Here is a 15536-nt window from a genome sequence, read left to right on the forward strand (position 1 = left end):
TACACATCCGTTGGGACAAGACAATTATAGGATATCCCTTTCCCACCGGCCAACGCAGTCCGCCTTTCATCTTGTGTTATTCCCTCGAGACTCTCCTGAGAGAGTTTTCCTCCTCGAAGTAATCCTCTTCGTATATATTACATAGGACATAGGAGAACGAACGGGGAAGCATGTACGCTGGAACAAGAGGACCGAGACCGCGAAAGGGGAGCATGCAATGTCGGTATACGAGAAACGCACATACACGTTGATGATTTATTATGCAAGTATCGACAAAACAAGGCCGCTCCTCTTCAGCATAATTTTCCACAAAACAACACACAACTATTTCTCCTCCACACCAAAACTTTCCACCGCCATTTTTTCCCCTCCGATATATATTCTCTTTTAACCCGCTATTACGAGAGCCAAGTTGGTTCACCACGACTAACGCGATAAGAGATCCTAACTCAATTTGCCAATGCAGCGCTGTACTTTGCCCCTTTTTTCCAGGGCACCTTGTGTTTTTCAGCTCTTTCTATCCCGGTTACTTTGTTCCCGGGCTCCTAGAGGGAACAGTTTTTATGGTTTATGGTCATACGAATAACTGCGTTATGAATTGCCGTTTGAAAGCTCGAATATTTTAGAAAAATTGTGGTGGTCAAAATCTTGGGCAGTTTTGAATTAATATTTTTGTATCAAAATGACTTTTTTCATCTACTTTAACACGAACCGAGGCTTGAATAGTTTATTTCCATCTTTTTATGAGCTCGGTTAGCTTTGGAAATGAGAGAAAATTTCGTTTTAGCTCGCCTGCGTTCCTAACAACTACAGGCACACTGTGTTTTTCCAAGGCTTTTCCTGCAAAATTACGTACACAGGGAGCTTTTGCAACGTCCTCTTAGTTCGTCCGACGGTTGAATCCAAGCCAGCAGGCTTTGGAGATTAACGCTAAATGGCTGACCCAGTGTGGTAACAATGGCCCAACTCTCGGACAAACTTGACAATGATGATGAGGCTTTAACCTGAATTTATCAAAGGCTCAAATGGTTTAACGTTTAGGAGTGAAAATACAAGGGGTGCTTTTTTCCGTGGAATCGTTGCCGATTGGTTCGTTAATTTTCAGTAAAACAGATCTGCACGATGATATTTTAAAACTCAATTTTCTAATTACTTTAAAGACTTAACGCCAAGCAGTCAGTTACGTTATTTTTTCCTCTAGGAAGATAAGAGTGATTCGTAAAAATGTTGTACGTGATGCGAGCTCAATTTGGAGGAGAAGAGCCTCGAAATATACGTAGGACACGAAGGCAGGGAGCTGTAACACGTGCGTTCGAGTCGTCTTTACGCGTTTTACAACTAATCGTAAGCATTTATCGTGTGCCACGATCGTTACGTGCGCACAACGTAATTTCGTCTCGCTCGTCCGTGCTCGTTTTCATGATTCCACGCTTTTTAGTGTCAAGACACACGACGGACGTTTCGTCGACGGAAAATTTCCTAGATCTCTGTGCGCGCTTGAACGACGTTCTCGTTCATGCGGTCACGGAAGTCGGGGAAACGCTTAATGGAACACGTCGCGAGGGACGTCGAATCGTTTTTCACGGAAAACCACCGTCGGTCAATTATAGCAGTGGCTATTATTAACGTATAGCTCACAAATCTGTCTTCAGCAAAAATAAACACTGCAGAATTAAGGAAAAAACTGGAATCAGAAAGCGCTTTCATTTTTCCCCGGATCGACATGCTTGCAAAATAGTTCGGCAAAAATTTTCGGACAATTTTCTCTCCGATCAATTGTTTTGTAGCTAACGAAGATTTAAAAAAAGAGCGAACCTCGCCGGTTCCAGGCACGAGCGGTGCCAAAGGGCGCCTCACTGTTTTTCTTCATCGCGTGAAACCATCGTCGAATTTCCCGAATCGTGCATCAAACAGGAACGCGTCATTAAAGAATTTTTTCTTGAAAATTCTCCATCCGTTTACCCCTCAAAGTTCTGAGTCTCTCACGAACTAAATCTGACTTCGAGCCTCAAAAATATCATCAAATATGTTCTCCGGTGGAACCAGACTGTGAATAAGAGAAGTGAAAATTCCGCAAAGAGCGCGCGTCCTTTACAAGGGTCATAGGCGCAGTGACACCTCCAGCACATGCGATGTCGGTTATCTCGCATCCACGAGCTCTCCTCTAGGGCTTATTATCGGACGAACAGATTGGGACGTGGAGCTCTGCTCATCCGAAAGTCACTGGCAACAAACACACTCCGATGCGCACAGAGACTGGTGAACACACGCGTAAATGCTGCTCTTTTATCCTTCTCCTTTTCCCATGTCATCCCCGTTAATTTGCATATTGCACTTTTCCAGCATGACCCCGTCTGCCACTCTCGCTCGCTGCTCTCTCAGTTTATCTGCGTCTGTACGCCAGTCTGTCTCTCACTGTTTTTTATTTTTTTTTTATTTTTTTTTTTCACTTTGTTCCTTTCCTCCTTGCTCATGACCTCTGCTCGGGTTTCTGAAATTTCCATAACAACGAGAATCCACCGACGCTGGGATTCTCTCGTGGATTTCGCGTATTCCCCATTTCAGATTCCACCGGCTTTGCACGTTTTTTAACCCCCGCAATTCCGTTGTTGTTCTCTACCTTCTGCCAGTATAGCAACTCTGCTCGAACGGTGACGCGAAGACCGAATAGATTTTCCACTGGATTATCGTTGCGCTTAAAAACCCGAAGAGACACTCTGGACTGCAGACTGCAAATTTTCCTTTTTATTTCCGATGCGAATCGCTAAATTCTCTCACCACGGACACACGATTCATCTGCCTACCGGCAAAATAATCATTTCTTTCGAGTGTACAGAAGTAGCGGATAAGAACGGATGTGGAAAAAAGTCAAACTGGGTCAGCTGTGCTTCGAGAATTTTCAATAATTATCGCTTTCTTTTATGGTAATCGTGATTATTTCTAAATACAACGTATAAAGGGGCAACTGATATTTACGGTGAAATCGTTTGCATATGAAAAAGTGTTGATGAGAAAAAGTCTGTTTGGTGCCAGGAGATTGTTCAGTTTCATTTTCTCCGTCGGAGCAATTCTAACGAAGCTCAGAACCAGCGAATTCTGCATAGGACACCAATGAAAAAAAATCTGCTTACCGAGCAAACCGTATTAATGCGCGACGTACAATATTGCCGATATAGCAGCGATTATGTGACTCATTGTTTAATGAGATCCGTAGGAATTTCGTTGGTCTCGAAGTCACGTGATAAATTAATTACGAAAATTGGTATGCTCGGAATGATGTATTATTCAAGAGCAGCCCGCGCGCGGTACTTCACAACGTGAATACTCATACGAGGAAGATTATGATATACACACGCGAATGGTAAAATTAACCGTGAATTTAACTCGAGAGTGTTGGATCGATCGCTCGTAGAAACGAGAATTGCGGTGGATACGTTAATACGGATATTTGGCTACATGTACATTCGTTAACGCCGATATTGTTTTCAATTTAATTGGCAAAATAATTACCCCTGGCCTCTCCCCCGCCCCTCGCCTCCCTCTCCGGCGACTCGTGACGTGTATAATTCGCGCGTATACAATCGGAATCTCGTGGGATCGTAGCAGCGAAATTTCTCGCGAATTAAATAACCACTCTCGCACGCATGCTTCCTCGTATGTAGGTCAAACTCGGTGTTGTTACGATAACGCCGAATATTCAAAAGTTTATTCGTGTTGAATTCGAAAATTGTTTTCCCGGACACCTTAAATCAGGAGCTTATTATTCCTTTCCCTTTGGACATGAATATTAGAGTGATTGAAATTTATTTCAAAGTGAGTGATGCCATTTTATGGGAAATCGAGTCTCCTAGTTTGGTCCAAGTGGATTTTTAAAGACTGAGAATAAAGAACTTCGGGGTGTTGGATATTGTCGCGTGTTGAAAGGACGATTCGTAACCGACCGGAGAGAAAATTTATTGAGTGGTTATATAGAGACAACAGATTGTTAAACTTTCGGGAGAACAAAACGTTCGGGAACGCGAAGAGCGAATTAAAATCTGAAGGACTTTGAATAATTAATTCAGTCGGCTCAATGCCGAGAAAAATCATGCGACGTTCTAATCGGGTTGGCTTTATGTCCCACGTGGTAAGCGTCGACGAAGCGATCGTAATTGCTACCAAAGTGTGATTCGCCGAGTAAAAAACTTGAATTATGAAATTCATGACTGGAACATATCTCGTGCACGGGCGGAGACGTAAAAAAATAATGGAGAGTATAATTTTCTTGGTAGGTAAAGTCCAATCTTTCATTCCTTTTCGCGCTCGGTCCGCAGTGCGGAATATTATGCAAATGGAAGTATGGCGAAGGGCCGATAACGTAAATTTACTCGATAAGTGATTCATTCTCTAATAAAAATGGCGTTTGAGGAGAAAAAAATAGAAGGAAAGAAATTTGCAATAAAAATAAGAGAACGAGTTCCGTGATCGTTTGGAAGTCGATGAGAGCAACAGATGGCGCTGTTCATCGTTACCGCTAATGGGGAAGAGGGAGGCGTGGCTGAGCTCGAACAAACGAGATTCGTTGGTCCCTCCGATTTTCTGCTCTCAAGCGATCAACAAAGATGTTCATACTGAAATTTGTTTAATTTCAAACGCTGCTGACTGAACAGCGACAATGGAAAATTCAATTACAAAGATCGTTTTCACTGGCATCCCTCGTCTTTTCAGTGAAGCTACGACTCCCGACGAATCATGTTTGTAGTACGGAGGAAAACTCGCAGAAAAGGTTTGCGTAATAACTCGTTTCCGGAAAACTCCGGAAAGCTCTCGTCGAGGCTTCGTATAATAGTGCCTAATTAATATTATCCTTGCTCGAGTGTTATACGCACTATAGCGGGGAATGAGGAAAAGGGAGTTCGGACAAAGCTGAGAGAAGACTCCCTCCTTCTCAAGCAAGTGTAGGTCGCGTTAGTATTTCTCGACGCTTCCGAGTCTGTTTCAAATTGCAGAACAGCTGTGGCGTAGTGTGCCACGGATGTTGGATTCAGGATCGTGCTCAAGGGGCGAAGGTTCGAGGAGAGATAAAAAAGGGCACGCTGATGGAAGGACAATATTCTGTTTTTTCAGGCAGCATATAAAGGGACTGTGAGAGATCGAGAGAGCGAGAGAATTTTAGGGTAAACGAGGTGGAAGTGCGGGTTTCTTTCGAAAGCAGCAGCCTGAGATACGCTTTGAATGTATAAGCCGTGGAAGAAGGGAGGGAAATTGAGATAAAAGCTACACGGTGTTTGAGACACATTGAAGTCGTCGGAGAAGCCCTGGCGCGTAAGAATCTGCAAAACCTCTGCATACATAAGACGCTAATGTTTCAAGATACTCTTGGTAATTAGCACTCCGAACGGTGGGGCTCAAGAGAGAAAGAGAAATGAGCAAAAGTCATCTCGCTCGAAATTAATTCACCCATAACTTGTCCCGCGCGTTGCACCATTGTACCGTTCTCCGGTGCAAACTCAAACATCGAGAAAATCTATCTCGCACGTAACCCGCCGGCTCAGCATCCGTCATTTTGTCAAGAAATCTCAGCGAGAACCTTCTCCGCTCTCGACTCATGCTATTTCCACTATTCAAATTCATTCCCCGAGAGAAAACAACCGCTCGAGACCTTGACGCGAGCAAGAGCTTTTGCTTTTTCAAGATATTTAATTAACGAGAAAAGCGAGAAGTCACGCGAAGCCTTCGGAACAATTATAACTCCCGGGAGAAAAAAACGGAGAGTGGGAAAGAGAGAGAGAGAGAGAGAGAGAGATGCCAGTCAGAAGCAGTTGTAAAGCGCCCGTTAATCGTTTATTCCCCCCGCACGAGTTCCCCGCGAGAGTTAATTTGCCGTAAATCCTTTATTATGTACCGTAAGGATAGGAGGCTATTTACGCTGGAGAAGTTAACTTTCAGAATTCCTGCTCGTATATCTGAGTCTAGTTCTTGGAAGTGTGATTCATCAAGATTGGGTGGAAAATCGTGGTCAAATTATGTAAGCAGAATTTCGACTTCCGAATTGGCCTCGTGGCACGTTTCTTCAAGGAAAAATCAATTTTTCGCATCATTTCGAGGGTCATTCGTTTCCTCTTTTTCCACTCGTTCAGGAGAATGTTAAAATGTTGCATCGAGTCTCTTTAAAAATCATGCACTCACCGGGCGTCGCGTTCGGAAAGTGTTGTTCCGGCAAAGATGGCGGATGTTCATCCTCCGGCGAGCGCTCCGAGGCGTATCCTTGATCCTGAGGTTCTCCGCTGATTAATCTGCTCAACTTGAGATCGACCGCGCGATCCAATTGGCGATGCTTCATCAATTCGCAGTCCGGTTTGTGCGTGACCTTCATCAATAAATCACTGTCGATGCGATCGATAGCACGATTTTGTCGAGCAGCTCTCGAGTCCCCAGGTTTTCTCTTTGGCAATGCTCCCACGAGATCGAGATCCGCGCTACGGTGACATTTGGCCTCTGCTGTGCGAGCCATCGTCCCGTAACGACGACTAGAACCATCACCGTCAACCGCGTCCGCGCTTTGATTTTTTCGCACCAAATCAAAATTCCCGTGTTTGCACCTCACCAAATCTAAATCGACGCCATCTTGATACCTGATTATTAGATCGAAAGAGCCAAATTATGGTCACACAACAAAATTCTGTGGGGATTGAGAAATTCATCGAAAGCAGTCCAGAGACGATTTCGACGAGAAAAAACGGTTCGATTTTTTTCAACTTCGCACGTACCTCCAAGGATCTCCTTCGAGAGAATCTTGAGATCGATGCTTGACGAGATCCAGCGTACCTGTTGGCCCAGTGTCAGAGAAATGAACCCCCAGAGCACGTTTCTTGTGGGGTAAAGTGCCCCCCAAGTTGCCGACCATTGTATCCGATATCACGTTGTTATTTTCCCTCGGATCTTCCTCGTCGAGAATTTCTTTATCGTCCAAATGATTCGGTAAAGATCCACATATTTTGTACCTGGAATGGGCGAAAAAAGGCTCGTAATTGAAATCTTCATCGCTTGCTTTTTCAATGGTGAAAAAATACGGGCATCCTATACGGGTTTACGATGGAGAATAAAACGGGCTTTTTTGTCCATTGTAATGGACGATAATGGATTCGGTTTCAACCCCACTGTTTACCACCCTTTTGTCTCTTAACATCATCGTTATAGTCGTTATGAACTCACAAAGAACGCGTTCCGAGCTTAAGAAATTTTCGTTAGTACAATCATATGAAAAAGTTTTGGTTTATCAAATCAATTCGAAGGAGATTAAACTATAACTTCCAAGGTGTTCTTTTTCTTCAGATTTCAGTTAAATTTTGGTAATTTATTCCTCGCAAAAGGCGTATTTCTAGATGTCATCGGACCGTTCCCCATTCACGTTTTTTATCTCATGCATCGCTATGCACGACGTTCGTTGAAGAATTTTTGTTTCTGTTGCGACGAGCAGGAAACGTTGTATTTCTCGCCTAAGACTGGGGAGTACTTATGCAAATGAAATCAGGGAGTGCACAAGGCACCCTTGGCTTGCCTTTTAATTCCGCCCTCCACCTTGTCTCCTGCGACACTCCTGGATATTTTAGCTCATCAGAACACCGCCTAATGGGAAAGCTACCTTCCTCCCTCGGTTTTTAAACCCAACATTTTTTCATCACTTCCACGTCCACCGAATGCACCATCAAAAAAACTTTTCCATTCTCGTTCCACGCATACGGCGTTACGGCATTATTTTAAATACTTCAATTATTTCATGAAAGCATGAAAACTACATTTTTTTCAATTCAAATTTCATAATATATCAAAAAATAAATCTACTCGAATCTCCTTAAGATCGAGCTCCAGTTTTTTCCAAATCGTTCCTCACCGAACTTCGTGCTGGCTATTTTCCTTTTTATTGATTACTAAATCACAAGGAAATATGGGACAATAAAACGTGCAATATCGAAGCCCATTGGAGAAGAAATTCAAATTGTTTTTTTTAATTTGATTTCGTTCCTTTTTTAATTGCTGGTTTCTTGATATTAGCGTGTATATTGGCTCGATCGACACGAGCATTCGCAACATTTCTCTCCGAGTATTTCCAGGACGACAATTTACACTCCACTTGACGCGAGTGTCCCACGATATTGCACATCGGGCTTGTGAATTATCGCACCGGTTCTCTCTTCCGTTCAATAAATATACCATATGCAATGCTGCTACTGCTTTTGGATGTGTGTAGCACGTGTGCATAAAGTCGGGACCAGTTCTCGAAGCCTCGAATTCAAACGAGTACAAACAAACGTCGAATATATTCCAAATATCCATTTACGCATGCATGTATATTTCCATGTATTCAAATAAACATAATATTAGATAAATATATGTGCATAAACATTTGACGATTCTGGAGAAGACAGGAGAATGAAAAGCATCGAATGTCACGGTATAGAAGTGAAGCTGATTAATTATTTGAATTTCAGTGCTTTCGCTCAATGAAATTGCTCATCGAATCGATCAAACGCCGCTGGATATTTCGATTGACGAGTTCCGACGAACTGGAGAGTCAATAAATCTGCAGTGGATTTTGTGTAATGCATAAGTGAAGTCTTCGTTGAGACGAAAGTATTTTTTGTTGTTGAATTCTGTATCGTGACGGATACAAAAAAAAATATCGAACGTTACAGGGAGTGTTGAGCAACTGAGTAGAATATTCTGGTGAAGTTCTCGTATCACTTTGGCAAAAGTACTTTTGGGATCCTTTGAGGACGTATTACCGATAATTATTCAATTGTCGAATTATTTTATTAGGGAGGTGGATTTTATGATTGCCGGGATTGAAACGCAATTGATGGCGGGGGATCGATCGAGTGTTGAGAGTAATTTATACGAAAATTGTGGAGGGTCCTCCCGGAGTGAATGTGGTACGAGGAGTAAAATATTTGATCCTGAGCATGGTCGAGGCTCCGGAGATTATTCGGAAAGCTGAGCACGGGAGGAGCGGGAAGGCTGGGAATTAAATGACCGAACGTGCCAGATGAGAGTGTCTCGTACGTGTAAAATCGTGGCCAAGGATAGTCCCGGCTGGGAGGGATGAACGGTTACGATGGGGAGGGAAGGAGGGAGATAAATTTGCCAACGGGGCGGAACAACGAGGGTCGCGTGGAGGATAAGTATCGGTCGAAGGAAACCCATCGTCCTGGTGGTCCCATGGCCAAAGTACTCGTCCTCGAGTGGCTCCTGTTTGCGCTATCCCGAAGGTCACTTTTCGTGACCTTTCATTCTGAAAACTACACCGATATTGGTTCATTGGGAAATAGACTTGAAGGTGAGCTTTCATTAAAAGCGAGTGATCGCGATTCAATGCCCATTTTTCGTGATAAATACTTGAACATAAATCCCTCGTGTTTACATTTCTTGCTCTTTTCTTTTCGAAACAGCAAGAATTGCTGTTTCGAGTGATAGATGAAGCGGCTGAAATGCTCGTGTACCTTTTTTCGTACTGATTCATGGGCCATTTTTTTCGGCACCCCTCTCACTCGCACGCAGGATTATCTGATCGCTCCTGCTTTCGCGACGTGTGTCCTTCTTTTTCAGGTCACGGAACAAGGTCACCGGGGTGATAGAATGCCTCAGTTTTTGCTGGTTAATGACATTCGTATGGGGAGCTTTTCAAAGCTTTTCTTTATTTTCAGTGCAGAACTGTTTATCATGCTTGCGCCAGTGGAAACGAGGCCCTTTCAAGGTTGCTTTTCGATTGATTGATTCATGAGCTTTCGTCTAGAAGGCCGTTTTTGCCCTCGCGAGACTAAGAATACATTCGTCCCTGTCCCCTGTCTATCACTGCAAAGCTCTTCAATCCCACGATTTTTCGCTTTGTTCTGATTTTCTCGGCTTTTTATTTTGAGTTACTTCGTTTTTCAATACGTACAAATGAAAGTGTGTTAAAGATAAATTTATCTTTCGAATCGACTGACCTTTCTCGTTGGGAACGCGTGGAGCAAGAACATTAAAACGAAAAAAGAAAAGAACTTGACATCAAGCTCATAAAAATGTACTGGCTACTCGAAAGAAACTCCCAACTAACAGCTAATCGAATATTGAAATCATCCAAAGATTTCAATCGAAAATCCTAAGATCAATCTTAAACGCATCATCGTACGTCAGCAATAAGACCCTGCACAACGATCTACGAACAACAACGGTAGCAGAAAAGCCCCAAGAATATATCGCGCGATATGTGGAAAGGCTGCAAAATCATCCAAATGCAATGGCCCGAAAAATCCTCGACAGAAGGAATGAAATCAGACGACACTCCGAGGCATCGAGCCTCTGGATCTGTGAAACAGGCGAATATAACGAAGCGAAACTCCTCGACATCAATAGTGAGAACGACACTCCCTTAAACTATGAATCGCTATGACCGCAACACAATTATTGAATGTCCCTTTGGGACAGATCATAGTTATATAATTAAAAAGAGAAAAACTAACCTTTCTCTTTGGGAACTCGAACAAGGTACGAGGATTTTTCCAACATGATTGAGTTTGCCCTTAGGATCGCACAAATTACCGGAGGATTGTGTTCTCCGTCCAGTGAGTCCTTTGCCATTGTGTCGACTCAAATTCGAGCCCATCTCGTTCTCGTTGTCCTCGTCCGGTGGACTGTCCTTTTGGCCCTTCCTTTCGACTCTCTGTTTGTTCTCGTTCACGCCATTGCTCGGGCTGCTGTTCTCCTTGTTCGGATAATCAAAATATTTGCTTATGTCCTTGGCATTGATTTTGCAGTTTGCGGGTATCGGAGGTGCCGGTGGACGCGGACGTTTCTGCCCCGTCACGTTGTGCAGTTGAGGACGTCGGAATATCAAGTTCCCACCTGAATCCTCGTTCGCCAGGAACTTCTGCACCGGCCAATCCCCCTCGTCGTTCACCCCCGGCGTAACGGCTACGAGTTCTTCGCCTGAAACACCGAGACGTATATAACGTTAATTATCGCGTTTCAAAGATTAACATAAAAATTTTGGAAAAATAAACGCTTAACGAAACGCTTCGGTGTCATATGATCTCAGTAACAAAGAAACAATTGCGGAGAACGAACTTGGCCAACCTCCAAATTATTATGATCACGAAATTGCTGGCTGCAATTTTTCTCATCTCTGATTACGTAGATCGCTGCAAATGTTGCGCAAGTGCAAAAGTACTCACCGCGAGACTTATTGTTTCTCAAGTACCGACGATATCAAATGCTGAGCCGACTAAAGGGCATTAGGAAAATGGTGGATTAAAGGGGCAGCGTACAATAGTAAAAGGGTTAGAATTTGGAGGAAATGTAGACATTTTGAAAACTGCTCCTCCGACTGAGTATGAACGTAAAACGAGTTAATACGAGGCAATGTAAATCACACAGTAAAAATGCTCTTGAGTTTCGTATCTTTCACATGTTGAATTTAAACACATATATAAATTTGTGTGTGAAGTTTCTCGTGAACTGAATTCCGAAATAGAGCTTGGCAGAGCGCACGCGGGACGAATGAATATGCTCGTGAAAAAGTGAGCGCTAGCATAAAGCACTATACGAATAAGGGAAAAAAACGAAGGCAAAAAGGAAAAAGAGAACGAGTTCTCCGCGCAGATAAAGCGGTAAAGTAACAAATGTATCCTTAGAGAGGGCAAAACGAGTAATGAGACCACGATTCTTTACTCAGTTGTACGTTTTACGATTCATCCACCGTAATTTCGTTCAATCCGAATTTCTTTTACTCCAGTGAATCCTCTGTCCTATTTTCATGTCTCTCCCCATTCATTCCCCATTCACCGATGTTTCCTTTCGTATATAAACGTCAAAATATACTTTTGGAAACGTCGCTGTATCGTCCGGACGTTTGCCTGGACTCGAGCGCAGGGCCCCCGTAACTTGGGTCCTCCGAAAGATTTTTCGTCACTTTACAATTCCAGGAGGATACTTCAGTACTGTGGAGCTTTAGGGGGCCTTTGAATGCCTCGAAGATTTGCAATTCTCTGAAGCAAGCAATATCGTGAATGCCAGTCAAATAGATTCCCTCTGGCATTTATTTAATAGCGAAATATTTTAAGAGCAAACTGAATAGATTTCTTTTTCTTTCGAACCTGCTGGAATTACGTGACGAGAATTTCGATTCAAGATTGATCGCTCAACGATTTTTGTGCGTCATATTATTTATTGGTATCGATTGAATCACGGGAGAGCGTTTCGATTCTATTCACTGCAATTTGCACGTGGCTATATACAAATTATTATTTGCCAAGGCCCGGAATAAAAAAATTTATAAAAATGTCAGAGGTACATGTTGATTCTGGTCGCAACATCCGGCCAAACGAGATCATATCGGAAGTCTCTCGTTTTACAGTTCGCTTGATGCATATGCAAAACAGAAGGGCTCGAAATTGCATCTACCATATTGGCTCGATCTCGTGGCACTGCTCGCAATATTGCGAAAATAGATGATAAAACTTCCAACGTAAAATAAGTTAAATAAAAGCAGAATTCCACGATAACAACCGTGTTCATCACCATTAATTTACTCATTGTTGTTATTCAGTATTTTTTTTCAATTTTCAAAGCTTTCAACATTTGTGGGGCATCGGCACAAGTTCCCCGCTCGTTTATACGTGTATGGTATCCGTTTGTACGGTTTACGGTGCCTACACTCCGTCGTCGTGCGAGCAGAGAGCGAAATAGCAAATGCGCCAAGGGAATTGTAGGTCAACCAATAAAATCGCGGCCCTTTCGTCCCCGCAAGCCCGACGTCTTCCTATAGGCTGACTCAAAAATCACATCCAGGATTTCGAGATTCTTTAAGCACGAGATTCCGAGACGAAACGTCCTTGGAAAAAAAGATGTCTACCAGCCTCCGCGCGCAGATGCGATATTCGAAAATGATTGATAATCTGGGCGGCGTCAGCACCCTGGGACTTCGTCACGTATACATACTTTTTTTGAAGAATCCTCTATTTCTCGGGTGGTACAAAATTCGAACTAACCGAAGAATAAGTCCGACGCGATAATACAAGGGAAACGGTGTACAAACAGAAAAGGCGAGAGAATACGAGAAAAAAACACGAGCCGCCGGGGAGAGATGCAGGTTTCAGCAGGTGTAAAGACGAATGTAAACTGCGAGGGAGTGAGAGAACCAAGAACATTTATAGCGAATATAAAATGCAACAACCAAATAAAAAAAAAAAATAAAAAATAAAAAAAAATCAACGGAAACAGTTCTCAGAATTTCAAACACAAACTTATTCTCTGAGAACATGCATTTTATGTACACACGTATTATCTTATATACCCGCGTACATGTGTAAATTTCACATAAGAATATATTTTTTTCATTCCCAATTCAGGTAACGGAAACATTTCTTACTCGATAAACGCTTTAGCCCATTTTCTCGTAGATCACTTTTTTATCTACGAAGATTATGACGAATGTAAAAAAACAATCAAGCAGGTGCGCGATGAAAAAAATACGTTCAAACGTATTCGAGCCAAGAAATAATGAAGTTTATAGTAAAATTCATCTGTTTCATTCGACAAATATGAAAGTAGAGCATTATAGAATTCAAGCACGTTGTAGAAAGCCTGAAACAATAAAACTCATGAGAACGCGGAGCTTCGATATCAATTAAAATATGTTTCTGAATAACTCACAAGTTTATTATTTTTTATTCGATCTGCCGTAATATATGCACAATTTTAGCATTTGAGAAATTAAGTAATTTTCCTCTTGACTAATTCTTCCACTCTACGAGTCTGTGAAGAAGTAAAAAATGATTGAAAGTCCCGTTGATGAGAGATTCCGGTCACCGAATCGTTCCGTTCGCCTCTTCATTAACGAAAAAGCTAGAAGAAAAAAATCTTCGGACTGAGAGAGATGAGAACTAGCTAATTGAGAAAAATCTCTCAAAGTTTCTTGCCGAGAGTTGCGTGGGCGTGTGACTTATATCTTGTCACTCTACGGCGAAGATTCGACCTTCGTTCGAACTTAATTGAGCAGAAAATTGGTATGCAATCACGCTTGCATTTTAACCGAGAATCATAATTTTTACCAGTTACTTCCTCGAAATTCACAAAACTGTCAAATCTTTCAAAAAATTGCGATGTCGAAGAGAAATGAAAGAAATTTCGTTCCCCTCCTCGTTAGCTTTTTAAAAGTGCAGGAGGAAATATAATTATAGTTGATTCCTCAACTGAGCGTTAGGATCAAATGAAACCGTGACTAAATTGCGTAACGAGTGGCGACACAAGATTGATGACAGAAAGTGCATTATCTCATCGATTAATCGCTCAAAGTGGTATTCCAGTTAACGAACCACAGGCATGATATATCGAGGCAATATTTGTGGTGTGCAGAAGAGTGGAGCGAGAGAGAGAGAGAGGAAGAGGATAAGAGAGGGTAAAAGTGATTCATGAGAAGATAGGCCGAATGAGACTCACTACGATAGATAACGATTGGGCGAGTATTATTCTCTCATATCTGGTATGGTGCTCATATGTGGGTCACTCGTGAACAATTTCGAGGCTACGTGGGGTGTTTGGATATGGAGAAGGGGAAAAAACCCTCTTTTCGTATGGTATCGAACGGAGGTGAAAAAAACGAATGCATCTCTGGAAAAAAACGTACGGATACGATGTCGAAACTCCAATGACGATAAAAACACGATCGTTTCCGTATATCGATTATGGAAATTTCATAGCGGAAGCTCAGCGAATGAAAATGAGACTCGAGACCATGGTTTCAATGAAATTTAAAAAAGGTTAATTCTAGCGATGGCAGGCAGGGAGGTTTTTTATACGAAAATATAACCAGAAAAATATGAAGAGCTTTCGTTTCATTCGAACGAATCAACATAAATTTGGAACAGTTTTTTTTCTTAAATATGACACAATATAAATGTTGGATTTAGAAAAAAAAAATTGTTATCGTTTCACGTACTCACACCCCCGTGCGAATAATAAACTTTGTGTCAATAGATACGAAGCGAATTGAAGTGCACAGTATTTTTTACCCTGCATTCCGGTCGACGAATATTCAAGCGTTCGTAGGAGGATGAACGCTAAAGAGTCTCGTTGTATATGGAATTTTATGCAAATCTCGGACAATCGTTATTCCCTCGATTCTCTGGTCACACGGTCTGAATCCTTCTCATGCATCAGTAAAATCGAGTATGTATTGCTTTTTCCAATGAAATCCCGCTTTTTATTGACAGAGGCAAAAATCCCTGACAAAATATATTCAAATATAACTAAATTCAACGCGTGACGAGAAAATAAAAAACAAAAATAAAACGGACGAGTTCCTACGACTGATTGCTTGTCTACTTATATTTCATTAGAATCTCTAAAAATTCTATCCATTCGTACCACTACGACGATACACTTGCAATGGTATAAAACGACGTTCATGAAATTCATGCTCCAAAGCCTAATTCTTAAGGTAGTTCATGCATGAAGCAATTTTATTAAGAGTCTTGAAATTTACACAGAGTTTGAATGGGTAGTCGACTGACACGCAT

The 15536-nt window shown here is 42.1% G+C and overlaps 1 protein-coding gene across 1 annotated transcript in view; it reads right to left on the bottom strand.

Annotated features, from left to right (window-relative positions):
• Positions 1-15536, bottom strand: part of LOC122408169 (uncharacterized) — a 100213-nt gene that overhangs the window by 27646 nt on the left and 57031 nt on the right. Inside the window, exons 2-4 of the mRNA XM_043414801.1 lie at positions 10482-10947; positions 6750-6983; positions 6169-6614 (exon numbers count right to left, since the gene is read on the bottom strand). Of these exons, the coding sequence (XP_043270736.1) occupies positions 6169-6614; positions 6750-6983; positions 10482-10947 (1146 nt within the window). The remainder of the gene's footprint in view (positions 1-6168; positions 6615-6749; positions 6984-10481; positions 10948-15536) is intronic.

This window comes from Venturia canescens, chromosome 3 (assembly GCF_019457755.1).
Source record: "Venturia canescens isolate UGA chromosome 3, ASM1945775v1, whole genome shotgun sequence".
Classification (NCBI taxonomy): domain Eukaryota; kingdom Metazoa; phylum Arthropoda; class Insecta; order Hymenoptera; family Ichneumonidae; genus Venturia; species Venturia canescens.